Below are 26,759 nucleotides of genomic sequence, written 5' to 3'. Positions count from 1 at the left end.
TCCAAGTACACCTCCACATGGTATTTGGGTATTTCATGAGCCCCAGCATACTGAAATTTGTAGTTTTCCAGCATTTTTTGGTCTGGCTATGTCCACTGCTAAATAGTTTTTAAATTTTAAAAGATTAATGAGCTTGACATATTTTTCAGCTGATATTATAGTAAAGTTATCTAAAAGATGGGTGCCAGATGTTTGGACAGGGGGCGCAATTTCAGTGCTTGCCCTAGGCGCTATTTTCCCTAGATACGCCTCTGTGTGTTTGTAATGCATGACGCTGCAAGGGATCATTTGGACCTTGCTGGGAAAATTGCAGGCCACTTTGGACCTCTACTCAGTCACTGGTTTCTTTCATCCACACAACTGTAGATTAGATTTCTGAAAATGTTGTGGTCCTCCAGACCTACACAGAGTGAGGCTGTTTTCACACACAGCCTAACCCAGGCTAGAGATGCCCAGCCCAAGTTAGGCTGTGCATAAGAACCTCCAGGATCCATGCAGATGTTACCTATATTTTGAGTGGCTACCATCTTGAAACAAGATGACTGATCAGCCAAATAAAAAAAACCCAACAAAAAACCATTGGGATCTCCTAGGATCCTCTCCCATGTGCTATGGATTTGGTTTGTATCAGACTGTAAACACAGAAGTTAGGAAGAGGAGATGCACCGACACATGGAGACAGACATGGTGATCTCATAAGCCTTCTTCCTTTAGAAGTAGGCTAAAGTGGGCTTGGTTTGCATTTGAAATCTAGTCACTGTTTTGGAGTCTGGGCTTCATAATAGACCTAATCCATGATATCATAGCTACTTATGTGGAAAGACTTGCTCTATAGTCCATTTGTTGTTCCCATATATAGCTACTTTATTTTCATTCTACATTCAAATGTATTTCCAGAAACAGAAATTGGTTTCCTTCCCTGTATCTTCAAAATGTAGAGAGAGAGAGAAGTTTATTCAGTCATTGACCAGCAAACCAAAATGTAGATGAAACCGTTGGGTAGAGAGATAAGTTGAGGAGCTCTCAAGTGGATTCCAAAAGGGTTTCTTAAACCAGTGCACAACACAGCCACTAGGAAAGAGAGAGAGAGAGAATTAGAATTACTTATTTAGGGCATCTGCTGCAAATAAGCTTCACATTGCTCAATGCAAATGCCATTGCAATATTTTGTGACTGCAGATAGAGCTGCTAACGCAGAAGACCACCAATCCAAATTTCATAGTCTGAATTTCTGGGCCCTTTTTGGATGTCCAGCTGATCCTATGGTCAATTGAACGGCCAGGTCCATGCTCAAAAGAATTCAGCAGGTGCAGAAGCCTGCAGAGGCATCTTTTTGTGCCTCATCTTCATAAGGACCTCCTTGAGCCCCAATATAATATTGCCTGAGGTGGCATCAAGACACCATTGGCAATACCCTCTGTGTCAACATGTTGACTTCAGGGTGTGTGGCCAACACCATGTGGTGCCTGTCCATCCACCTGAATTTAGTCAGCATAGCATAGTGGTTAAAGTGTTGGACTAAGACCAGGAAGACCTGAGTTCAAATCCCCATTCAACCATGAAACTCACTGGGTGACTCTGGGCCAGTCATGTATCTCTCAGCCTAACCTACTGCACAGGGTAGTTGTGAGGGTAAAAACAACCATGTACCTCTGAGCTCCTCGGTGGAAGAGCAGGGTATAAATGTAAGAAATGAATGAATGAATGAACGAATGAATGTTTCACTAGCCAGCTCGATGGCTTCCTGGAAAAAAAGGAAGTCATCCAGATGGCTTGTGCTAGCCAGGAAATGTTGGTGAGTGGGCAGGCACTGCCTACCCTGATGATGGCCACACCTCCTAAAGTCAGCGCATTGATGTCAGGGGCATGGCTGGCATTGGGGTGAGCGCCATTTTCCCATCCACCCTGCCTCCATTTCCTGGCTAGCAATTTGTTAGCCACCTGAATTGTCTCCTCCCGTGCTCACTCCAAGCAAGAGAGAGAGAAAGGAACTATCCAGATAGTTAGCAAACTGCTTGCAAACCAGGCAGCTAGCAAATCGCTCACTGGTCTGGAAGTGCAGGCCGGGGGTGCCAGGGAGGACAAACTGGGGGCAGCAAAGAGCAGCAAAGGTGGGCAGCAGGAAGAGACAAGGTGACGCGATGCCCACGGGTGATGGGGCACTCCTCCTCCTCTGCCCCATCATTAGTCACCCACGGGATGCCCACATTAGTCACCCCCAGGCGCAGGGCAACTCCCTGAGGCCATTGCCTCACCTCGCCTCATTAAGAAGCCACCCCGATGATCAGCATTATTGTTGTTGTTAAGAATATTTATATATCACATTTCAACAAAAATTGTCATGCAATTTACATAAAATGTTTGAAAAGAGAGTTCTCTGTCCCAAAGAGGTTCGCAATCTGAAAAGAAAAACAAGAGCAACACCAGCAACAGCCAATGGAAGAGACACTATGCTGAGATGAATAAAGACACTTGCTCTCCCCTGCAAAATATAAGAGAGGCACCACTTTAAAAGGTGCCTCTTTGCCCAGTTAGCAGGGGCCGATCATGCCATTGGGACTTAAAGAGCTCTGGGATCCTGCTCCTCTGCTGCTTCATGGTACCCAAACTTTCTGCTACTTCCTGGAGGCAGAGCAGCACTGCTAGTGAGGGCTGAATTTGAGCTAGGAAGGGCACAGGGTCTATGATGCCCATACCAGAGGCACTTCCCAGGGCCATCCGAGGACAACTCACACCCAACCTGACAAGAATCAATCATCCTCATCTCATCCACCCAATAAGTAGCATGAATGTGGGGTGAATGGAGGTGGAGGTTTGCAGGCTCAAGAGATTTCTGTGGTCCAAACCAAAGTATTCTCTGTGGAAATCTGATTCTCATGGATTGGATTAATTATGAATCTTAGCAGGGAATGGAGGTTGTCACCAATCCCTAGCTTTTGGAGTTTCCCCCTCTCACTTTAAAACATGCACCTCATTCCAGAGAGAATAATCCTACCAGATTGGCAGTTGTGGCAGTTGGGTTGTGGCGGTTGCATACTATGTTCAAAAAGAAAAGGGGAAAAAGGTGCAATAGCAAGCTTGTTCACACAATCCTCACCAGAGTAGGAGGAGCACCCAGCCAAGGTAGGAGGGCCAGATGTGCTCTCCATTGGCAGTCATGTAAACCCATACAACAAGGGGGGAGGGGGGAGAGTGATCGTGTGGGAGGCAAGAACTGGGTAGGACAGCTTTTCATCCACCTTCAGTAAAATGATGGGGAGAGAATCTGGGTAGGGCACTCCCATCCTACCCAGTTCCCACTTCCCACATGATCTCTCTACCCTCTTCCTACTTTGATGTTTCAGTGTACACGGCCACCGATCAGGAGTGAGTCCAGATCCCCTATCCTGGCTAGGCACTCCTCCCACCCTGATTAAGATTTTGAGAACCAACCAATATACTGGTTAACAAAAGAAAAGGTCTATCAAACTATGCTTTCCATGTGCCATTAAATAAAACCAAATGTCCTCCCTGACATCTCTTATGGATGTGACTTCTATTGTAATTCCACAGCAGGGCTCTTTTCCATTCCTTTGACTGAAGTAGGGCCTGACATCTTTTGTATACTTGTAAGAGTATGAATGTACAAAAAGGAAAATGAATGTACAAAAAAGAAAAGGACATGGAATCATAACATTTAGATCATTGCTAAGACCTGTCAGGTCACTTATTTCACCTCAGTTGGTACAAGAAGTGTTTCCCACTGTGCATTGTCTATTGCTTTGCCTCATTGCCTTTGAGAGGAGAATGAAGATATACCCTGGATTGTTATACAAGAAGAAATTCCCGCATATGATAAAATGGATGGTTTCCCCCCTATGTTTCTTGATCAATTGTCAGGACTGTTATTCTGAGACTATAAAACTTACAGCCTTATTCTACTGGCGATAGTTCACATAGCAGCCTGTGAACCATTGTTTACATATACAGAGGCCTCTGACTGGCCACAGCAGCGAAGGATTCTAACAGATGCTACAGCCAGTCAGAAAGCTGCATTCCAGCCCTCTCAGTAGTGTTGTGCTGCTGCTGCTGCTGCTGCCACTCATGTAGTCTTCTTCCTCACCAGTTCTTTTGATAGAACAGGGGTGGCCAACCTGAGACTCGCCAGCTGTTGTTCGACTGCAGCCCCCATCATGATGGGAGTTGTAGCCCAACAACAATGGAAAAGCCTCCAACTGGTCACCCATGGGACAACAGGTGGGAGGAACAAGGCAGCAGTGCTCTCTGAAGAAGTCACGTGCTGCCATGGAAGACAAGTAGGTGAATGATTGCAGTGGCTGTGTCATAAATAGGCTAGAATGAGGCTCTCCGACTGTTATATCGGGCCAGGTCCCTGTCTGTGGGGGCCCTCAGCACATCAGCATGAAAAGGCCTTTCCTCAAGGGTTTGTTTGTTTTTTTATGGGGAAGCTGTGGGGCCTGGTAGAGCTCCTTCCCCTCTCACCTTCCCCATTGACTCAGCGGTGGCATTAGAAATGTCTCTGCTCACTGTCAGAGGAAGGAGAAGAAGGAATTCCACTATCACTACTGCCCATGGTTAATGGGGAAGGTGGGAAGGGGAGGAGCCAGCGATAACAGCCTGGGGGAGATCTGTAGAGAAGAACTTGAGGAGGGAGAAGGTTAAACACCATTTTTCACCGGTCAACTATTCAGTGATGTAGCAACAATGAGGGCAGACCCAGGATGAGATTTGGTGTGGCCCGTATTGCTGCCGCTGCCACTGCTGCCGCCACCGCCACCACCACCTACCACTCACCCACCACTCGCCTGTCACTCACACTCCACCCAGCTTCCTTTTGCCAGGCTGGGCTGCATCATAGTACAATGATATCACTGGGCAAGTGCAATTCAATGCCATGATGTCACCAGACCACAATGCTGCCAGCCAAGGGAGACAGGCTGGCAGCAGCAGATGCAGTGGCAGCAGCAGTGGCAGCAGGGGTTGGCGACCAGACTGCTGACCAAGGCTGCAAAGGCTGGCGGGCCCCATGCCTGGTAGCAGTAGGAAGAAGGGTAGTGTGGCAACACTGGACAAAGCACGAAGGTGAGAGTTGCGGGGGGGGGACCTCTGGTGGCTCCTGGAAGTCCCATGGGCACTGGTGACCCAGGGACATTTGCTCCCCACCACCTACCACTCCATTATAACTACGTGCCTGCAACTATTCTGTATAAATGTTCTTTCTGGCAGATGTGTATTTGGGACCATGTATTTGCCAGCATAATACCTAAACGACTGAGGATTAGTCTTGAAATGTCAGTGCTGAATGTAATTGAGGCCAGAACTAGCCATGACACAATACTGATATCTTCCTATCAGCAGAAAGGAATATGTAATCCTTTGTATTAGAGGAGGGTTTTCCTTCTTTGCATGCTGAATTGTGTTTTTTAGCAGATCTGCTAGAACTGATATTGCAAGGAACAATCAGCATTGCTTTCCCAAGGTGTGACTGTATTGCTATTACCTCTGTGTCAAAATTTAACCATACTGTAGTTTCATTTAATCATGATTACCTCCGCCAGAGAGAGCTGGACGACTCCATGCTTATCCTTGTCTAGGATCTGGAACATTTCTGCACAGCAAAAGAAAAGCAGGCGCCACATTTAAATAGCAGAGTTTGATGCATGGAAAGTACAAAATGTGGAGATGGACTCAAAGTAATTCCTGGAACCCAGCTTTTTCAACTCTGAAAAGTTACTTCTTCTGAGCATTGTTTTATGGGTCAAATAATGAGGCTGCTCACACAACTGAAAGTAGGGATGTGCACGAACCGGTCCAGAGGCCATGTTGGAGGCCTCCGAACCGGTTCGGAACCGCGCCGCGACAGGCACATGCGTCCTGCTATTTACACTACTTCCTGGCAACGATGGGGGCAGTGGCGGCAGGGAGGAACGCTGCCGCCCCCAAAACTTCACTTCTAAATACAGCGCCGGAGGGGGAAGAGTGGCGGGAGGGGTAAGTACTACCCCCCACCCTTAAAGTTCGACCCCCCTCAGTGCCGGACCACGCCTCCGTGGTTCCGTGCACACCACTAACTGAAAGCTGCACCATCCTACCCAGCTTCCATACCCAGCATTTGACCAAAGTGGGAGGAAAAGCTGCCCTACCCAGCTCCTGTCTCCCACACAATCCCTTCCCCCTCCTCCTACCAAGTTGTTTGCTTCCACACAACCAAACATTGGGAGCGCGCAGTTTTCAGTTGTGTGAACAACCTTATCATGTTACTTTAAGCACATGCTCTGCCACCATATGCTAGCTTGCTGTTTGTTAAATAGCAGCTAGATCAGCACCCCATACCACATGGATTAGGGCCATGGGGGTTATAGAGGACGGAATGGACTGTAGTCCCACTTTGGATCAGGCCCCCACACCTGCTATTTGCCATGGGAAAGTGTTTTTCAGGATAGCTTAAAGGGAAGCTTTTGAATCGGAAGCCATGAGATTCATGGGGCTGTAAGCCACATTGTATACCTCTGCTTAATTTTCCCCAGCATCTCTTAAAACAGCACACAGAAGCATTTCAATGGGCAGACTGCCAGATTAGCTTTCAGCTGGAAACATTACATTGAGCATTAAAAGAAAACACACTGATCTCAGAGCCTGGATTTCGTGATGTCTCATTGTTTGTTACACAGACAAAAGGCCTTTCCAGATCATTTAAAAACATTCCCGTTTCCTCTAAGTGGAGCATATGACCTAGCTCAGATCCAGCACCCTCACTTCAATTTCTCAGCCTCATGTATCAGATATGGAGTAGCTTTCCTGCAAAATGAAATGCCACTTTCCTTTTGTCCATGTCTGAAAGTCAATGGAAGAGCTGTAATCCAGCACTGGAGAGTAAAAGCACAGCACTAAATAATAAGTACTGTGGGCAGGTTCACTCGATCACTGATCCAGCATGTTCAGAGAGCGGCAACACTCCATGGGTGTTCCTGCCCCGACATCATCTGAAGGATGTCCCGATGCAGTATTCAAACAGGGTTTTGGAGCATGTGTTTTAGGGCTGTTTGGATGAGCATCCTCCATATGCAATTGAAGGATGTCCTGACAGCACATCAGGATATCCTTCAGACGACGTCAGGGCGGGATGCGTTCATGGAGTGTTGCCACCCTCTTTGTGTGTTGGGGCCCTGTTCAAGTGAATTGGCCCCATAGGGGATCATAGAATAAGACCTGGATGGAAGTAGTGTACAGTCCAACCCTGAGAATTGGGGGAGGCCCAGGCCAGTCCCAGTCCCAAGCCCTGACACCAGGCTGGAGCCTGACCCTGCCAGTTGGGAGACTTCTCAACCTGAGACCCATGCCAAGTACTCATGCTCCACCAAGCCTGCACAAGAATACCAGTGATGGGCCGAGAGGGACGATGGGGCAGAGAAGGAGTACTAGACTCCAGGCCAGAGGGCTGCCCCTTGAATTCTCTCTGAGGTCCAGGTGGAGAGGTGAAGCCTGGGAGGGATAGACTGAGATATTAGGTCAACTATTTGTTGTTCTTGTTCTGTGTTGTTGTCTGTTCCACAGGCAAGAACCCAGAAGGGAACGGAAGGCAGTCAGAGTCGCCGAACGCTGGGGAGCTCCGAGTGAATCACTTGCCTCAACAGGGGCCAGATGTGGATACCGCCTTTGGCCCCTGTTGAGGCAAGTGGCTCACTCGGAGCTCCCCAGCGTTCTGCAACCCTGACTACCTTCCCTTCCCTTCTGGGTTCTTGCCTGTGGAACAGACAACGAACAACAACAACAAATACTTATATACCACTTTTCTACAAAAGTTATCAAACCGGTTTACACAGAAAAATAAATAATGAATAAATAAATAAGATGGTTTCCTGTCCCCAAAGGGCTCGCAATCAAAATAGAAACACAAGGTAGACACCAGCAACAGCCACTGGAGGGATGCTGTACAGGGGTTGGATAGGGCTAGTTGCTCTCCCCTTGCTAAATAAAAACAACCACCCCTTTTTAAAAGTGCCTCTTAATTCAGTTAGCAGGGGTCTATGCTGCTTGTCCTTTCAAAAACAAAGGGCATAAGCCAGCTTAACACTGCATTTAAGTTCTATGACTTATGGGGTGTTGTCAAAAGGATCATAATACAACATTAGAAGGACAAATTCACTCCTGAACTGTCACTTTGGATCATTGATATGTGTTCCCTGTCAGTATCTGAACTGGTTTTTTAATCGTCAACAAGGTAAAGAAGGGGAATTTTCAGCGATCTGGTCAAACTTTAATTAATTGTTTATGTTTTGAAACATAAGCTATATGTCCTTGAAGAAGGTGGTTGCCCCCACCCCACCTATTTTTTCTCCCCATCCTCTTTCTTTCCTGCATTGGTTGTGAAAAAGTTCTATGACTTAACCATGGACTTAACATAGTCCGATAACAAGTTATATGAGTTCTCCCAGCTGCAGTGGTACAGAAGGACTCACTCCTACCAAATGTTTTAAAAACCTTTAGAACTCAGAGTACTGAGGGCATGGCAGGTATCAGGACTGTGTGGCTGGTCACTGGAGATGTTGCAGTCAACTCAGGCAGCCACACTGCAAACTATATTCACAATCATAGTGCACTATCCGGCAGCAAACTCTTGCAGATTGTCCCAGCATTTCTTTATTTCAAAATGAACACAAGGAAAATACGGCTTTCGCATAACAGATATATTAGTTGCGGGATATCGCCTGGATCCTGTGGCCATTGTTGGTGCAAAACCTCCCTATCTGGAAAGGCCCTGCACTGGCACACAGCAGGGGTACTTACACCGTTCAACCCATAACAAGATGGCAAACACACACTGTGGGTATGTAGTAGAGTCTGCCAATCAGTCTCGTTGGCAGCTGCTATTGGTTTGATTTTGGCCTTCTGAAGAAACCATTTGTCTTACATGAGCCACTGTATCTGCTCTGCCAGATATAAAGGCTGGCAGGTTTGGGATCTTGTCCTGGCTTGAGAGCAGAGAGAATTTGGCTACTTAGCTAATTTTGCAATTTAGAGACATTTTCCAATGGCTCTCTTTCATTGACACACAGGTCTTTGTACTCGGACTAAAAATAGGAAGGTCTTTTATTCGCTAGCCAAGAAAATGCTGTGTGATGGGGAGGACTCATCTTTTTTTCTTTTTAAAATGTCTGACAGCAGGAGAACTTACTGAAAAGCATCTCCAGGCGAACCATGCAGGCCACGAAGCCATCAAAGTCGATGGTCAGCTTGCTGCAGGCATAGCGGAGAGCTATGCTATGCTGGACTTTGTCATTGAGTGTGAAGCCTGTGAAGGAGAACAGAGAATTAGTGAAGGGATATGTGTGGCTGTGTTTACTAATCCACCACTCCATTTAATTCTGCCTGCTTAGTATGGTTTACAGCTGCAGACACGGATGAAGGATTATCAGCTATTCATCCTGGCAGGTTTCTTGGTCTCTGTTATCTCTACAGTGCATTCTTCTTCCCAATACCTATTCGTCTGACGCAGTCACAGATCTAGCACTCTCTCACAATGCCTCCCAAAGGGACATATTTTACACCATTTCACAGGAGTTTCCTTGTCCTATATTTGGAAGATAAGCACCTAATTAGCGTGGCTTTAATGTACTCCTGGGGCTCCAGCCAAACAGAAAGCCATTGCAGGGAGTCAGTTTCATACAAAATACACTTTTGTCAATTTTTAAAGCTTCATTTAAGCACTGGCTGCAGCCACATTTTGCTGGGCTAGATGGAGAAACAAGTCCGCTATAAATAAAGCATTTAAAAAAGCTTCCCTGGGATGCAGTTTGCCCAGCATTACCCATCTTTCCCTTTAATGTGCAGCTGCAGGAGAATGGTGGCCAGGTTCTAGGTCATTTCATCAGTTCAAGGAAGGCAACAGTCTATACTAACAGACTGGATCAATGCCTTATATAAGTGTGTATCTTAGAACATGTTCCAGAATCCTCTGCAATGCACTTCGGTTCTGTGGCAGATGCACAGGGTGCCTTGTAGGGCTGATCTGAAAGTTCCCTTCTATTTTTGCACATACACACACACCCTTTTCACAGGCAGAAAAAAATGTAAGGTGTTCAATTAAGTTTCTTGGGGAATATAAACTTTATCCAAGGTTTTGGTGTGGGAAGGGGGTTACCTTTATTGCTGCTGGTGGTGGAGGTATCCTCTTTCCTTTAATTGAAAATGCCATGCCTCTGTGGATGGTGGCAGCATGGCAGCAGCACTTAATCGGCTGCTGCTTTTCCTGGTGGCTGGCTCCTGCCAAACTGGGGCGGCCCTTCTGTGAGGCCAAGTGAGGTGGTCACATCAGGCAACAGACTACTGGGGCACCAGCAAGATGGCAAGATGCTTTTCTTCCCCTTACTTTTTTTTTTTTTTTTTTAAGGAGGGAAGAATGGGAGGACAGTGCACACAAGGGGGCAGCATCTAGCATGCTGCCTCAGGCGCACAGAGACCTTAAGCCACTATTGCTGCTGACTGCCATTTTGTTTTCACAGAATGCACCAATGAATGGTGCTATGTCATGATGTAGTGTCATTTTGGTGTATTCCGGCGGGGGGGGAGGCCACCTGCAGGCTCAAGGGGGTGCCATTTTTCCTAGAATGTGCTAGGAATGATACTATATCCTGATGAAGCATCATTCCCATGCAACCCAGGAAAAATGGTGGCCAGCAGGAGCTGGATGCCAGGAAAGGCAGCAATATTTTAAGTGTTGCTGCTTCCGCCATTGCTATCCACAGAAGCATGGCATTTTCAGCTGCACGAAAGAAGATACTGTCATGCTTCTTAAGCAACCAGCAATAAAAGTAACCAGTGCAACCCCAGCTGAAACTTTCAGTAAAGTTAATACCCCTCCTCAAATTGGCCATCAGTTACTAAATTGCACACACATCCTCAAGTTCACAAACTTTAGCAAAATTCAGATGAAGTCTAGTTCTTTGGCAGAGTCCACACTGAAAGGGTTCTTTCAAGGCGAATTTTGAGAGCTACTGACATGCAGGGACCATACCTGCTTCCTTGAGCGCATTTCTCATTTCATGTGCATCTATGGTTCCTGAATAGTCAGTATCCACTTTCTTATAGATCTCCTAGGGCAAAAGAAAAAAGACCTTGTTGCCAGCTATTTGAAAGTAATGTTAGAAGACCTCTCTGTTTGGCTGGGATATATGTTAACTGCTCTTGCCAGAGGAGAGAGCCTGCTCTCTCTGAAAGTGTTAATGACTGAAGAGGAAAGAATTTTCAATTAACTAATGGCAAGCTGTGTGCCCAGGGAAATTGTTCCCACAGGGCTGGCATCTCGCCCACCCACTTGGCAAACAGGCCCTTGAGAAATAACCCCTTCCCCTGGCAAAGGCTGTAATATAAAACTCTATTGAGATTAATACTTTAAAGGAACAACAGACAGTTCTCAGTGCCAAATGGTTTCTTATCCAGCTCTAGCTGTGTAATTAGAAGCTATTCTGGCCTACAACTCTGTGGGAAGTTCTGCCATGCTTGTTCTTTCACACTCACCCTCTACTGCAAATGCAATCAAAACGTTGAGCACTTGGAGACTGATAAGAAATGTATCAGGAGCTGGATGGCTAATCTGCTTATTTTTGTTGCATGCAATTAACATAATTTTCATGTCATTTCTCATGCATGTGGCAGATGCCAGACGACCAGAAGAAATGTGTATGGCACTCCCGCCCCACTACAATATTCTCAATCTAAAGTTGTTGTCCTCAATTGGAAAAACTCAAATCAAACCTTGAAAAATGTAAATGGAGGGCCAAAGTAGATGAGATGTGCGGGGTCCATGATCAAATCTCCCTATCTCTTTTTCAAAGCTTCAAAGCAGCTGTGATGGGTGCGGATAAGAAGCTAGCACAGCTGCCCCTTGGAAAGCTCTATTTTTGGATCTTACCTGTTCAATAGGGTCTAAAACATGAGTCTGTGGGGGGCAGGAAGGGAATGAACAACTTGTTATTGTGTATATGAAGGGAGACAAAAGGGATAACTGTTTGTGTGTAACTGTGGAGGGGGGAAATGAATGATTAGGTGTTTTGTGTGTGACAGAGAAAATGACTGTATCTATGAGAAAGGAGAAGGGTGCAGTGAGTAAGCTGTGTACTGTAGATGTTGAATTCCTTGACTATATGCATATTTTGACTTCATATGCAGTCTTTATGGGCTTTGCATGCGGTGTCACCAAGTCACTAAATTTTAAAGTCTGTGGTTTGGCTCACTTTTCTGAGTGACCCGCTTTGCAGCGATTTTGACTCATCTGCCATGGATTCAGTGGTTGCCTGTTGGACTAGAGACTCTCAGCCTTGGTGCTGCCCATTTGAAAGTGTTTTTAGGCTGTCTTCTAAATGCTCAGTTCATTAATAAGCAGCAGACATGTCCGTTATAAATGGTTTGATGTTTAGGCTGGGCGCACTTTTAGACTTTATTTTGTGCTTGAGACACAGTTGGGGTCTAGACTGTCTAAGGATGGTTTTTGCTGGTCTGATATATATGTATGCCTGTTAGCAGGGAACTTGTAAGCACGTGGAATAAGGCTGTACACCGTAGATGAAGGTTTTCTGTGGCCTATGCTCCTTTCCCCTAAAATGAAATCCCAGCACCACAATACTGTCTTACAGGAGCTGAAAACTCTACATGAGTCAGAGGCACAAAGAAATCTGCCTGACTATTATAGTGATAGAAAGGCTTTAAGAAAGGACTAGGCTTCATTTAGAGCAACTGCTAGGTGGTTGGGCCTTTCCTAAAGAGGAACAAGTTATTCTAGTAAGAACTAATCAGCCTACTTTCCTTTCACTGTCTCTACATCTGGACTAAATTTGGTGCAAATCGAGGTCCACAAGTTAGATCTCTTCGCCTCAAATGTTCATGTGTCTACCATCTTGGATTGAGGTGGATGTCATCATTACAAACTGCACCATTGAGGTGTCCCTGTATTTCACTCACTACAACTCTTCCAAATTTGGTTCCAATCAGTTAGACAGTCGTCAAGTTAGTGCACTTGTACATCCACCATCTTGGATTGGGGTGGGTGACATCATCAGAAACTACACCATTGGGGCATCCTTATGTGTCCATTCAGTTGTAGCAAATTTAGTTCAAATTGGTTAGACTGTCCAAAAGTTAGTGCACTTGGGCCTCAAAGGTTTACATGTCTGCCATCTTGAATTGGGGTGGATAACATCATCACAATCTTCGCCATTGAGGTGTCCCTACAGCTGTAGCAAATTTGGTTCAAATTGGTTAAGCTGTTCACAAGTTAGCTCACTTGCACCTCAAAAGTTTATGGTTCTGCCATCTTGATTCAGGGTAGATGACATCACCACAAACTACACCACTGAGGTGTCCCTGAGGTCATTCACACAATCAAAAACTCTGTCCTACCTGGGTTTGGGAGCTGTGTGTGATCCCAATTTTTGATTGTGTGGAAGCAAGGTTGGAGGAAAATCTGGGTACCTTTTCCTCCTACCTTGCTTCCACACAATCACTTCTACTCAAGTTTTCCTCTTAGCTTGTCCCCACACAACCAAAAATTGGAAGCACACACTGCTCCCAAACCTGGGTAGAACACAATTTTTTATTGTGTGAATGAGCTCCCTGTGTGTCACTCACTACAACTGTACATAATTTGGTTCAAATCAGACAGTCCACAAGTTAGCCCACTTGCACCTCAAATGTTCACGCATCTGCCATCTTGGATTGGGGTAGATGACATCATCACAACCTATGCCACTGAGGTGCCCCATGTGTCCCTATAGCTGTAGCAAATTTGGTTCAAATCGGTTAAGCGGTTCACAAGTTAGCACACTTGCACCTCCAAAGTTTGTGTGTCCGCCATCTTGAATCAGTGTGGATGACATCACAAACTATGCCATTGAGGTGTCCTTGTGTGTCACTCATTGCAACTGTACCCAATTTGGTTCAAATGGGTTAGGCAGTCCACTGCCCAGAGACGAAAGTTTGGGGCGGTATACAAATTTGATAAATAAATAAATAAATAAATAAATTAAATAACATTAGCCCGCTTGCGCCTCAGATGTTCACGCAGCCACCATCTTGAACTAGAGTGGATGGCATCATCACACACCATGGTATTTGGGCATTCCTGTGTCCCTACATCTGTAGCAAATTTGGTTCAAATCGGTAAGTTAGCCCACTTGCACCTCAAAAGTTTACACATCTGCCATCTTGAATTGGTGTGGATGACATCATCACGAACTACACCATTGAAGTGTCCCTACAACCTGATTTGGTTCATATTGGTCCAGGCATTGTGAAGTTCATGTTGCGGGGTGGGGGGACACGGATGGATACACACACACAGTGCTGGGTGATCTCATAAACCTACTGGAAAGTAGGCTAAAAAAGCCCAGGAAGTTCAAATCAAAGGGACCAATCCAGAGGACTGGGTGGAGATTTGTGGCTTAGCCACCAGCAGAAGCTTTGGTCTGTTAGTTAGTCTGTCCCAGGAGGGCCTTTAGGAAGCAGCAGGCTGAGAGCTGCTGTGGTTATGGGAAGGCCACAGCCTATAAGGAATAAGTTAGGACTAAGTCAGTTAATCGTGTCAGGGAAGTTATTTTTCTTTACTGATTGCTTAGAATCTGCATTGCCTGGTTAATGAAAACTCTCTCTTACAATCTGTTTTATGAAAAGACTCCCCCCCACACACACACACTTTGAGTCTGATAATAAATCCTTGTTGCTGAAGTATGCTACCCTACATTTTGGGTCTGCCTTAGTCACATGCCTTTGGAAGCCTAGGACTGCTCGGCCCTTTTTGGGAGGGATTTGCCACTTTACCCCCTCCCCTGGAAGCTTATATGGAGAGTGGGTTTTCCCACATTAAAATAAAGTGGATGGTGGCAGCCTACTATGAATCCCTTACAGACAAGGATTCAAACCCAGTGAACTCCCCCCTTCTCCTCTGGCTCTGGTAGGAGTCATGACAATCATAAAAACAAAGTTCAAGCAGGGAAGAGGTACTTAAAAATACAGACAGATGCTGTGTGATACAAGGCCAATTTGAACTGAACTCTAAACTGGAGCCCCTTGTGCATATTCTGCAGCTACACAGACATTTTTTGTTCATTTCTGGCTTTTGGCTTAATTTCTATCTGTTTAAGGATACAGCAAAGATAATTTGCTGTATTTTAAAAGTGAGGGTTTTACCAGGTATTTCTGAATCTTCATCCAAAGTATCTTGAATTCTACAAGTCCCAGTGTACCAATTCCGTGGTTCTTGAGTGTGTTAAGGTCTAGTTCAAAATGGTGCAAAAAAAAAATTTTTTTTTTTAACCAATATTCGTCTCCATCACTGGCAAAAACAAATGACTCATTGAAATGTAGACTGTGCTGCGCTGCATGATGCATGAATCTGCACTTTCACCACACCCAGTGGAGGCACACCTGCTGTTTTCAGATTGCTTAGATAAGGGTGTGCTGAGGACCCATGGGTTCTCTTTTGCAGAATGATTTATTACAGGACCGCAGGACCACATAGATCATGTTCACCCTTTGGACTGTAAGAAATAGCCATCTGCATTGTCCCATTTTTTTTTTATTAAAAAAAAAACAAAACCAAAAGTTTATATTCCTGCACAGGTTTAGGCTGCTCAAATACCATTAACTATTTATTACATTTCTCTCCCACTCTTCTTTTTGCTGAGATGGAATTCCGCTGTATGTCAAGCAAAATAATTGTGGTAATAAACAAGTGCCTGTCTGCATGTATCTCTGTCAAATATGAAGCCACTAAATGATGCACAGCCTGTTGAAACATAGGGGAGCAAAGAACTGACACCACACTCAAGGTACCGGGTCCATGCTCCCACTTTATTTCACAGCAGGCAAAGGAAGCTGGCAACAGAGACAAGCTACAAGGAGGCGCAATCCTCCAGGGAATTATTTTGATGAGCTCTACAGCCTTTTAATTGTGCACAGAACTTTACAGAGTCCTTGTGCTCATTCCTGCAATCTAGCAAAGAGGCTGATCATTATTCTCACTTTAGAAAGAAGGCATTATTACAACAGCTCCACAGAGCAGCAAAAAGCATGCCAAGGGCATTCAGCTCTGGGAGAGGCTGTAGCTCAGAAGCAGAGCACATGCTTTGCATACAGAAGGTCCCCAGTTCAGCTCTAGCATCTCTATCTAGGGCTGGAAAAGACCCGTCTGAAACTATGGAGAGCAACTGCCAGTCAGTGTAGACAATAATGAGTCTGATGGTCTCCTGCAGTACAAGATTGCTTCATATGTTCATAGTAGTCCTTCCTCTGCCCAGGGCACCACAATGTACATCACAGAATCATAGAGTTTTAGAGCTGGAAAGGATCTCAGTGGTCTTCTGGTTCAGCCTCCTGCTCAGTGATGGAAATTGCTGCAGAATTCCTGACAGATGCCTTTCCAGCTTCTGTCTGGGAACCTAGGGAAGGAGAGTCTGCCACTGCAGGAGGCAGACTGTTCCGCTGTTGAACAGCTCTTACAGTTAGGAAATTCTTTCCAGTGTCTGGCCTGGATAGGGCTGCTTGGTTCCAGTCCTGCCCACAAGAGCAACAGAGAACAAGCCTGTTCCTTCTTCTGTGTGATAGCCCTTCAGCTATTTGAAGACCAGCCAGACTGGGAGGAGGGGAGAGAAGCCAGAGACCGTGAAAGAGCAGGTGAGTGAGACTGGGTGATTCAAGGAGAGTGTTGTTGGGCTGGAGACAGATCATCTAGGTGCTTCCAGAATGCTGAAGGTGGTAGGAGAGAAGCATCGTTGGTGCTGTGTACAATAATAATAACATAAGAAGAGCCTTATGGACTAGATGAAAGTTCATCTAGTGCCGCATCCTGCTGTTGATGCTCCATAAAAAGTGAGTGAACAAAGAAAGGATGGCAATTCCAGAGAAAAAAAGGCTAATGTGAAAGCAAATCAGGATGGAAGTGGGCAAAGGACATAAAGAGGAAGACGATAAGCCCTGTTTAAACGTTACATTGCATGTGAATATAGGTGTCTGTACACACATAGAGGCTTTTGTGTTAATAACTGTACTTGTATTCATTTTGCAAGTGATCCAAGGTATGGGGCCTCTCAAAAAGATAGATCTGAACTGGACTATTGTACATTTCTTGAACACGTGTGTACATGCATACAGATCCAGATTATGCATGGTGTGGAGAGAGTGGATAGGGGGAAGTTATTCTCCCTCTCTCACAACACTAGAACGAGGGGTCACAAAAGGAAGTTCTTTTTCACACAGCACATAATTAATCTATTGAATTCTCTGCAATGGGATGTGGTGATGGCCACCAGCTTGGATGACTTTCCTTTAAAGGGGGCTCAGACAGATTAATGGAGGACAGGTTTACCATGGCGCAGTGGGAAATGACTTGCCTAGCAAGCCAGAGGTTGCCAATTTGAATCCCCGCTGGTACGTTTCCCAGAATATGGGAAATATCCATATTAGGCAGCAGCTATATAGGAAGATGCTGAAAGGCATCATCTCATACTGTGCGGGAGGAGGCCATGGTAAACTCCTCCTGTATTCTACCAAAGATAATCACAGGGCCCTATGGTCGCCAAAAGTCGACACCAGCCAGATGGCACACTTTATTTTACTAGTCTTGATAGCTATAGACTACCTCCAGGCAAAGAGGCAGGATGCCTCTGAAAGCAACGGCAGGGTCTTTCCAGGATAGCAGGCTTTATTGCGGGATTAAGAGGGGTGAAGTACTGCTTGTTATGGGGCATATCCGATATTTTGGATTTACCCCAGACATAAAACCAGGCAAAGCTCCAATGCATAAAGAAAAACCCGAATCATGTATGGAGTGCTCCCCAATAGCTTGCAGGGACTTTGACATAAATCTGGACAATATGTGAACGCACACCTGTCCTTCCCGTGGTTAAGGAAAGTAAAATTGCCACCTGGGAACAGCCCAAGAGAGGGGGCATGCCTTCTTCATCTCCTGCTTGTGGACTTCCCAGAGGCAACTGCTAACTTGGCAAAGAGGACCCTTTAATATGGTGATTCTCTTTATTTAGCAGGGGGAGAGTAACTGGCCCTATCCAGCCCCAGCACAGTACCTCCAGTGGCTGTTACTGGTGTCTATCTTATGTTTCTTTTGAGATTGTGGGGGATCCATCTTATTTATTTATTTATTATTTCTCTGTGTAACCGCCCTGAGCCATTTTTGGAAGGGTGGTATAGAAATCAAATAATATAAATAGAATAAAATAAAATAAAAACTGGTGGACCACTGTGGGGAAACAGGATGCTGGACTAGATGTGCCTTGGGCCTGATCCAGCAAAGTTCTTCTTATGTTATTATGTCCCTATGTTCACGTCAGATAGATTGTGCGCGCATTCAACAATACGTTTGAATAGTCTTGTGGATGAGTTTGTGTGGAAATTTGGGATGGGGGAGTGTCCGGTTAGGCCTGCTGTCCTTACCTCCAAGGACAGAGTGGTGAGGGGGCTCAAGGCGACAGGGACGGGTGGTAGCCGGGGAGAAGTGGAGGAAAGACTGCCAACAGGCAGGGACTTAGCTCCAGTGGAGGAGGAGCAGAGCCCTGATAAGGCCGAAGGGGGGGGTCATGCGAGGATAACATCAGCAGCACGCCTCCCGAAGGGAGGGGGTCTGAGCAGGAGCAAGGAAAAGGAGGAGCTGTAAACAGCTGTAAAGGGTAGTCAATTACAGGGCATAAAGAGAGGCATTGGCCCATAATTGGGGCCAGGTGATGCATCGGCTGTGAGGAGGCATATAAGGAGCTGGCTGGGGATGAGATGCTGGCTGGTGGAGAGTGTCAGGGACCCCCGGAGAGGGGCAGACAGAAGGAGCAAGCAGCCTGAGATGGAGGAGGCATAGGGTGATGCTCAACCCCCTTTCCATCCGTCTCTGCTCTGAGGCCCAACCTAATAAGCCTAGCCAGGCTTGGTAAATGGGACAGGGATGTGTAGCTGGACAGGGGGCAATAAAGGAAGAGATGCCATCCAGGAGAGAGAGGTGGGGAGTTTTTAAAATGAGTGCTAGAACCTTCCAAGAGCCCCTGGTGGCACAGTGGTAAAACTGCCGCCCTGTAACCAGAAGGTTACAAGTTCGATCCTGACCAGGGGCTCAAGGTTGACTCAGCCTTCCATCCTTCCGAGGTCGGTAAAACGAGTATCCAGAATGTTGGGGGCAATATGCTAAAATCATTGTAAACCGCTTAGAGAGCTCCGGCTATAGAGCAGTATATAAATGTAAGTGCTATTGCTATTGCTATGGTATTCAGGCTGCTGTGGAGACTGATATGCCAAAGCTTCTTTGTAATCACATGGCTCAACTGAGTCCTGAAGGACCTAGAAGCTCACCCGACCCCAGTTTAATTTTGCATTCTTTCTGTTTAAACCCTCCAAGATCTGCTGAAGCAGCAAGACTCATCTCCAGATCAGAGGTTCCCAGCCTTCGTTACCCAGATGTTCAACTCCCATCAGTGGCAGTTTTAGCCCAACAACATCCGGGTACCTAAGACTGGGAGCTCCTGCTGTGGATTACAGCTTGCCCCCTCTCTAGGAGCCCTGTCAGTGACTTTCTGCCAGCCACTTGTCTACATATCTACCATTAATTCATCCAAGCATCCTAAACTCTTTGCATGGCTAGCTGCTCTCCTGTGAGAGGAAGACACACTGGGAAGACTGGCCGCTTCTCCCTCTCTCTCCTCCCCACCTCCTGAGCCATATGTCTGGTTGTGGTGCCACAACTGGTGCCCAGCCCCACAGTTCTCCACACCCCTCGGTGCAACTTCCTCATGGTTTGAATAGCACTACATCCAGGTTGTGTATAATAATACAGCCAACTGCTGCCAAGCCCCGGGAGGGCTCAGTGGGCAAAATACTCTCATGCATCCAGGCAGAACGCGGATACAAGACAGCAGAAACCAACCACGCCAGGCAACTAGCAAGAAAGGGTTAACGTCCTTGCCATACTAAGCGGTTTAGATCTACACCCTTCACTTTATGCCTACAAGCAGAGACAGCTGCGACGGGAAAAGGAGACGGCGTAAATCTTGCCTTATCTACTCAAAAGGTTCACAAGGGAAATCCAGGAGAGAGAAGTGACATTTAAAGGATACATCTAAGAGGCTGATCATTTCCCTGCAGGTGTTTATGTTGAATCCGTCACTTTTAATGTCTGTTCCTATACAATTAAAAAGAGGGAAAGAAATGTTAGGCAAACATGTATCTCTATCCTGTGGAAACACTAGGGAGACATCTGTTTAGCTTCTGCAGTTAAGGCAAATATACTCCTCTTTCGGCAAGTTCATTTTAAAGACATCTCACAGAGCAAAGCTTTCAGGGCCAATTCATAAGAATGGCATCAGTGAGTTGTGGGTTATTAGATGAGTGCCAGTCCCACAGCGAAGCAGATGCCTTAATGATTTTCTTTAGCACTATATTTTAGCCAGATGGATGTCACAAAAGAACAACCAAGTATCGTTCATACAAATAGAGCAACTGGAGGAAAGGCCTTTTTCTGTCGCAGTGCCCCCAATTCTGAAAGGCTTTAGCTAGGGCTACTCACCTGGCATAACCTTAAATGGTGCAGCGGGGAAATGCTTGACTGACAAGCAGAAGGTTGCCGGTTTGAATCCCCGCTGGTACTATATCAGGCAGCAGCGATACAGAAACATGCTGAAAGGCATCATCTCATACTGCGTGGGAGGAGGAAATGCTAAACCCCTCCTGTATTCTACCAAAGAAAAGCACAGGGCTCTGTGGGCGCCAGGAGTCGGAATCGACTTGATGGCACACTTTACCACTTTACTCACCTGGCACCAGCTTACCAGGTGCAACTGATACTCTCTGTGGCTGGGGGTGGGGCACCGGTGAGTGCAGTTTAGTGTATCTATAAAAATTGTTGAAACTTCTGCACTGCCACCCAGCAGTCAGCAGGGCAGGCTGGACCAGGCCTGCTGACTTCTGGGCAAGGCAGGTGATTTGGCAGTTTTGAGTGCAGAGAGGCTCCGTGGTGACTAAGAATTACGCCATGACTCTAGAGACAATTTCCCCATCATTTCTAATGGGAGAAGCATCACTAGTGCAGATGCAATTCTTAGTCACCACAGAGCCTCTCTGCACTCAGAAGCAACATGGGCAGAATTTGGAGACGCATGGAACCAGCACACATGCCTCATTCTTGGATCAGAAGGGCGCTGCGCAGTATATAAGCCACCAAGTTTAATGACTTTTTAAAATCCAGGTTTTTATCATTTAATGAGGCTATTCTCATAGTGGGGGGGGGAACTGGGCTAAAGAAGCCCAGCCCGGTTTTTCCTCATTGTGAGAACCAGTGGGCTCGCGGGTGAGCCTGGTGGTTCTCTGGCGGCTAGCCCGCCAAAGTAGCCTTCCCCTTAGCTCAGGTTAGCAGAGCGAGTGCTCTGCTCACCTGGGTTTTCTGATCGTGTGCTGCCACAGTGCGGCTCCGCGCCTTGGTGACACACGAGAAGACCCCTGCTGGGAGGCTGCAAGCAGCCTTCCAGGTTTGGAGATCTCTCCAGGATGCCATGCACACTCGTGTGGGGTATCTTGGAACTTCTGGGGGCCGTGTGGCCCCCGATCCCTGCCACCCCTGTCGGTTCCATGACAGAGCCAGCAGTCATGTGGGTGGCTGATCTGGCCGCCCAGCTATGAGCGGCTGCTCGTCTGCAGAGAGAGCGGGCTAAGCCCACTCTCCCCGCCGAACCCCCTCCGGCGCTTGACTCCGATCGTGTGAAGCACCTCAATAAATCTCATGTTGGGAACATAGGAAGCTGCCTTATATGGGGTCAGACCATTGGTCTATCTAGCTTAGTATTGTCTACATAGACTGGCAGCGGCTTCTCCAAGGTTGCAGGCAGGAATCTCTCTCAGCCCTAGCTTGGAGATGCCAGGGAGGGAGTTTGGAACCTTCTGCTCTTCCCAGAGCGGCTCCATCCGCTGAGGGGAATCTCTTACAGTGCTCACACTTCTAGTCTCCCTTTCATACGCAACCAGGGTGGACCCTGCTTAGCTAAGGGGACAAGTCATGCTTGCCATCACAAGACCAGCACTCCCACCTATGTTGCTGTTTCAGATTTTACCTTTTTTAAATTGTTTTACTGCTCTTTCTATTGTTTTGGATGATAATTTTGGTGATTCCTTTTGAGGTTGGGGAGCTCAGTTTGCAGGGCTCCGCAAAGGGCCTGCTGCAACAGCAGCTAGCAGGATGAGACTTGGGGCTTCACAGTAGACTTAATGTAATTTTTAGCCTGGCTCTAGTGATCAGAGCAGTAAGGATTTCATAGTGCAACTAACTGCCCTGTCTCTTCCTGAATCTCAGGTGGACTTGCTCCAAAGCATCTGCTTCTGCATGCTCCCTTTCCCAAGCAGGGTTGCTGGAGGGAATTTTAGAAGAGTGATGGGTGCTGAATCAGCAGTTCTGGACTTTTGCATGGATTCACTGTCACCACTGTTCCTCAAGCATCCAGCGGGTGATGGGGGAGAATTCGGAGCTGGAGCAGAGGTCCTGACAGGGGGCTTTGAGTTCCTTGGTACTGCAGCTTCTTTGGGCAGGGGTTGGGGCAATCATGAGGGGGCACTTTGTATTGGTCCCTCACGGTAGTAGGCCATCTCATGTGGGACCACAATTCCTCCTCTTGGGAAGAGGGCTTGTCAGGTTTGGGGTCTGGGCATAGGCAGGTCCTGACACCCAGAGATCCCTCATGCCGTCTATGGTGGATCTAACCAAGACCACATAGCTCATTTCACACAAAACTAAACTGAGCTGGTACTGAGCAAATCTCTTGGAGGAAAAAGGCTCTTTACTTTCCTAAAATATTGACCCATGCCACTACCCATACATTTTCATTCATTATGAAAATGAAATAAAATATCGCATTGCAAAACTCTGATACATTGTCCAATTCTGAATTACTTTACTTTTATTATCATCTGCACGATCTGCACCACATACCCTATAAAATGTCCAATTTGGAAATATGTATTTGTCTATGTTGGTTTTATTAGGTAAAAATGTGGAGTAATTAATTGCAACAAAAACTCACATGCTGAGGCAGTCATCCCAGGTGACAGATCACTGGAGGTGGTGCGAGTGGGCATTGCTTAAAAAAACGGCATGGGGAGGCAGTCTAGCCTCACTTTTCCAAGCAGAAGAGGAAGTAGAAGAAAGGTAAAGGGTGGGCCAAAGGCTTCCCACCATTTTCTTACCTGGAGGGGAGGAGACTGGTGGGAAGACACTCTAGCCCAGTGGAGGAAAGGTGAATGCTAGGCTAGAGTGTCTTCCCACTACTCTCCTCCCTCCAGGTAGCAGGGAGCAGCTGCATAAGGGGGCATCTTGCCACAGGCAGCAGAAGAGCTTGGGCTGCCCCTGGATACAGGCATCTACAGGTAAGGAAATGGTCAGGAGACTATACCAAAGAACAATGCTAGATATACTTTGATATATGTGACTCTCATCCCAACCAGTTATGAAGCAACTCTTGCAACTTACTCTTTGATATAACTCTGTTCAGAATAGTCTGAAGTTCATTTGCAGTCATTTCACAGTCCTGCAGAAGGAGACAAAATGGAAGTGTAAGAACCACCCAAGTTAAAAGGGACCACAGCACTGAACACCATACCCCACTCTCTCAGCTGAACCAATCTCCTAGCCTAGATACAAATCAAAACAAAATAAGGATGTGCATGAACTGTGATTCAGATGCCGAATCACAACACATCCCTTTTAAATGGAGGGATCACACATCCCCTTTAACAGGGAGGAGAGCAGGTCCATATCTGCTGCTCTGCCTCTCATTGCCATTTCCTTAATCGTGGAGCAGGCCCCCCCTCCCCCGTCCAGCTATCATTGCGCACCAGTGGTGCTCTCCCCCAGCTGCCCCTGCGCAACATCAGCACACACATGGCCACCACACAGGGGCAGCTGGAGATTATGGGAGTTGAAGTCCAACAACATCTGGTGACCCAAGTTTGAGAAACGCTGTCTTAATGGGATTTGGTGCTTGAAACTGTTCTCTACCCCAAGCCTTTGGAATGGGCAGGCTATAAAGCTAAGTTAACAAATAATCGCATACATGCACATCATACACCTGGAAGTTGTGAACCAATGCAAACAATGAAGGAAGACTGCACTGACATTAACTATATCAAGGTACACCAGCAATGTAGTGAGGTGTTAGTAAAATAAAATGATTGAAGGAGAAGGAAACAATCTTCAAAGTGCTTATTCATACATACATGACTCTCTTACCTCTCCGGAAAGCTTTTGAAACAGGCTCTTAAACTCACTGTCTATGTCCTTGTCAGCAACATGAGGCTAAAAAGAGAAGAGATAATGAAGAATTGCATATTTTCCCAGGAAGCACAAGGATCTCCCGAGGCTTGCAAAGGGCACTTGGCTGGTTACCAAAAGAAGCTCTGAAAGCCAGGAGCAGAAGTCTATGAAATCTTCATTGTTTTTCTTTTATTGTGTTTATGTAATGTTACAGCATATTTTAATTTCTTTTTAATCTGATGTTGTTAACCACCTTGAGTGTTTTAATGTAAAATGAAAAGGCAGTATATAAATTATTATATTGTGTATATAATACATAAATATTATATATGATATATAAATATAACTATATAAATAATCCATCTGCAGGTGCCACCAGCTCATCTGGTGGCTACTCAGGGATGGGCCTTCTCAATTACCACCCCAAGGCTTTGGAATGCGCTCGAAAATGTCAAAATAAGATCCTCCTCATTTCTGACAGCTTTAAAAAGGCCTTTTAGGACACATTTATTCACCCAAGCTTTTAAATATCAGTAGTAGTAGTAATTAACTTATGGAGCCCATCCTTGTTTTAAACTGTTTTAAAGTTTTAACTGTAATCTGTTTTACTGTAAAACGCCCAGAGATGTGAGATTTGGGCAGTCTACAGATATGCTAAATAAATAAATAAATAAATAAATAAATAAATAAATAAATAAATAAATAAATAATTGCATTCAGTTTTATTATAAATGCATTATAAATTTCCTCATAAACTGTATACATATGTGTATATATTTACACATCACTCACTCTCACAGCCACACTTGCTTAGTGCAGTTATGATATAGCACTTGCCTATATGATGACAAGTTTGAGTTCCCCCGCAAGGGTGGCCCAAGGTCCTGTGGTGCCTGAGGTGTGGCACCAAATGCTGCCTTGCCCCACGAACCTGGGGAGGCCAGCCCCTTTCCAAAACCAATCCTTGCCAACTCTGAAAGTGGTGGGGGAAGGAAAGGGTAGCATGAGGAGGGGTGCTCCTTGCCAAGGTGACAGGATCAGATGAGTCCCAAAGAGCCAATCTGATGGCGTTGTGGGTGGGGCAGGGGCAACCTGGCCACTTGCTGGTGGTCTCAATAATCTGCCACCTGAGGTGACTGCTTCACTTCGCCTCATAAAAGGTCCCCTCCCCGTTCCCCAGAAATGGATGTGCAAAGTAGTCAAGAAAGCCTTGTCAATGCAAACAAAACACTATGTAAGACAGTATATTGGCAATGAAATGCATATTGTATGTGTGTATACAATGTATACAGGTGTATACACTATGTATATAGTTCACAGGATGCAGTACAGCTGATCTTGCCTACAGCAACATGCCTCAGACTTTGCATCAAGTGCCCTCATTAAATTTATGAATGAGTCCCTTCTTAATTTATTTACCTCATATGGATTTGCAGCCACTGTATCACCAATTTCTCTGTGCAAGAGAGAGAAAATATAGCAATTACCAATATATCTGCCATGAATCAAACCATAGCTAATTCGCAATGCAGATCCTCCAATCCAGATCCCCCCTCCTCCCGCTGGCTGTTTTGGGTTAGATTAAATCCGTAGGGAATCCCAACCATGGGATTCAAAGATACATGTAAAATCTAATCTAATTTGGCTTAGGAGGAAGAGGAGGAAGAAGAAGAAGAAGAAGATGCTGAGAGCTCAAAAGTCTGTGCCTGGGGATCTGATTGGTGGTTGTAGATCTGCTGTCTTGTAGTAGTATCCACTAATTGCCTCCACTTAGGCTCTACTCGTTTAATTGTAAATATAGCAGATGTTAGAAAGACACCATAAGTCTATAGCGTGTTCTCCTCCAAAGGAAAGAAACCCAGGTTGTGTGCTACCCCAGACTTCCTCAGGGCTTGGGAGTGTCGGGAGCATACAACAGTATGTACAATTACAGTCCAAAGAGGAGAAACAGGTGCAGGTGATGGATGGGGCGGGGCAATGGAGGAGAAGAAGTATACATATCCTGCCATGCACACAGGATTTCCCTGCAGTCCCACTTGCAATGTATACTGTATGTGTTTGAGGATTCTCTTTGCCAAACTCCCAAGCCCTCCACAACTAACTTCTCATAGGGCCAGTTCAGATGACATAAGCCTACCAGCCACCCAGGTGCATGTGCATATGCATGCATCTTCCCCCATCCAGTACGCCATTCCATTCCCGCATAGTCATATTGGAGACAGACCTCCCAGCTGCCCCAATCACATGGTTAAAGTACTACATTAAAGTAAGTACTACTCAAAGTAAGTAGTACTACTTTAAAGTAGTAGTAAAGTAGTAGTAATTTAAAATGGCTGGAGATGTATGTACAAGGACTCCTCCTCACACTCTTGATTCAGATAATACCACCCTGGTTGGGCAGCAATCAGATGGTACTGTCTGAATCAGGTCATATAAATGTTATTGTAAAACATCAGTCACCATGACAACAGCTAAAACA

General features: G+C 45.9%; 1 protein-coding gene across 1 annotated transcript in view; it reads right to left on the bottom strand.

The window, feature by feature from the left end:
• Positions 1-839: 839 nt before the first annotated feature.
• LOC128339414 (calpain-8-like) overlaps positions 840-26,759 on the bottom strand; it is a 70,994-nt gene continuing 45,074 nt past the window's right edge. Inside the window, exons 15-23 of the mRNA XM_053283299.1 lie at positions 25,700-25,736; positions 24,257-24,322; positions 23,498-23,555; positions 20,103-20,167; positions 15,181-15,249; positions 11,015-11,093; positions 9,176-9,292; positions 5,550-5,608; positions 840-1,071 (exon numbers count right to left, since the gene is read on the bottom strand). Of these exons, the coding sequence (XP_053139274.1) occupies positions 1,048-1,071; positions 5,550-5,608; positions 9,176-9,292; positions 11,015-11,093; positions 15,181-15,249; positions 20,103-20,167; positions 23,498-23,555; positions 24,257-24,322; positions 25,700-25,736 (574 nt within the window). The 3' untranslated portion in view covers positions 840-1,047. The remainder of the gene's footprint in view (positions 1,072-5,549; positions 5,609-9,175; positions 9,293-11,014; positions 11,094-15,180; positions 15,250-20,102; positions 20,168-23,497; positions 23,556-24,256; positions 24,323-25,699; positions 25,737-26,759) is intronic.

This window comes from Hemicordylus capensis, chromosome 1, assembly GCF_027244095.1.
Source record: "Hemicordylus capensis ecotype Gifberg chromosome 1, rHemCap1.1.pri, whole genome shotgun sequence".
Classification (NCBI taxonomy): domain Eukaryota; kingdom Metazoa; phylum Chordata; class Lepidosauria; order Squamata; family Cordylidae; genus Hemicordylus; species Hemicordylus capensis.
The sequence above is the reverse complement of the archived record's forward strand: the minus strand, read 5'-3'. Positions and strand labels throughout refer to the sequence as shown.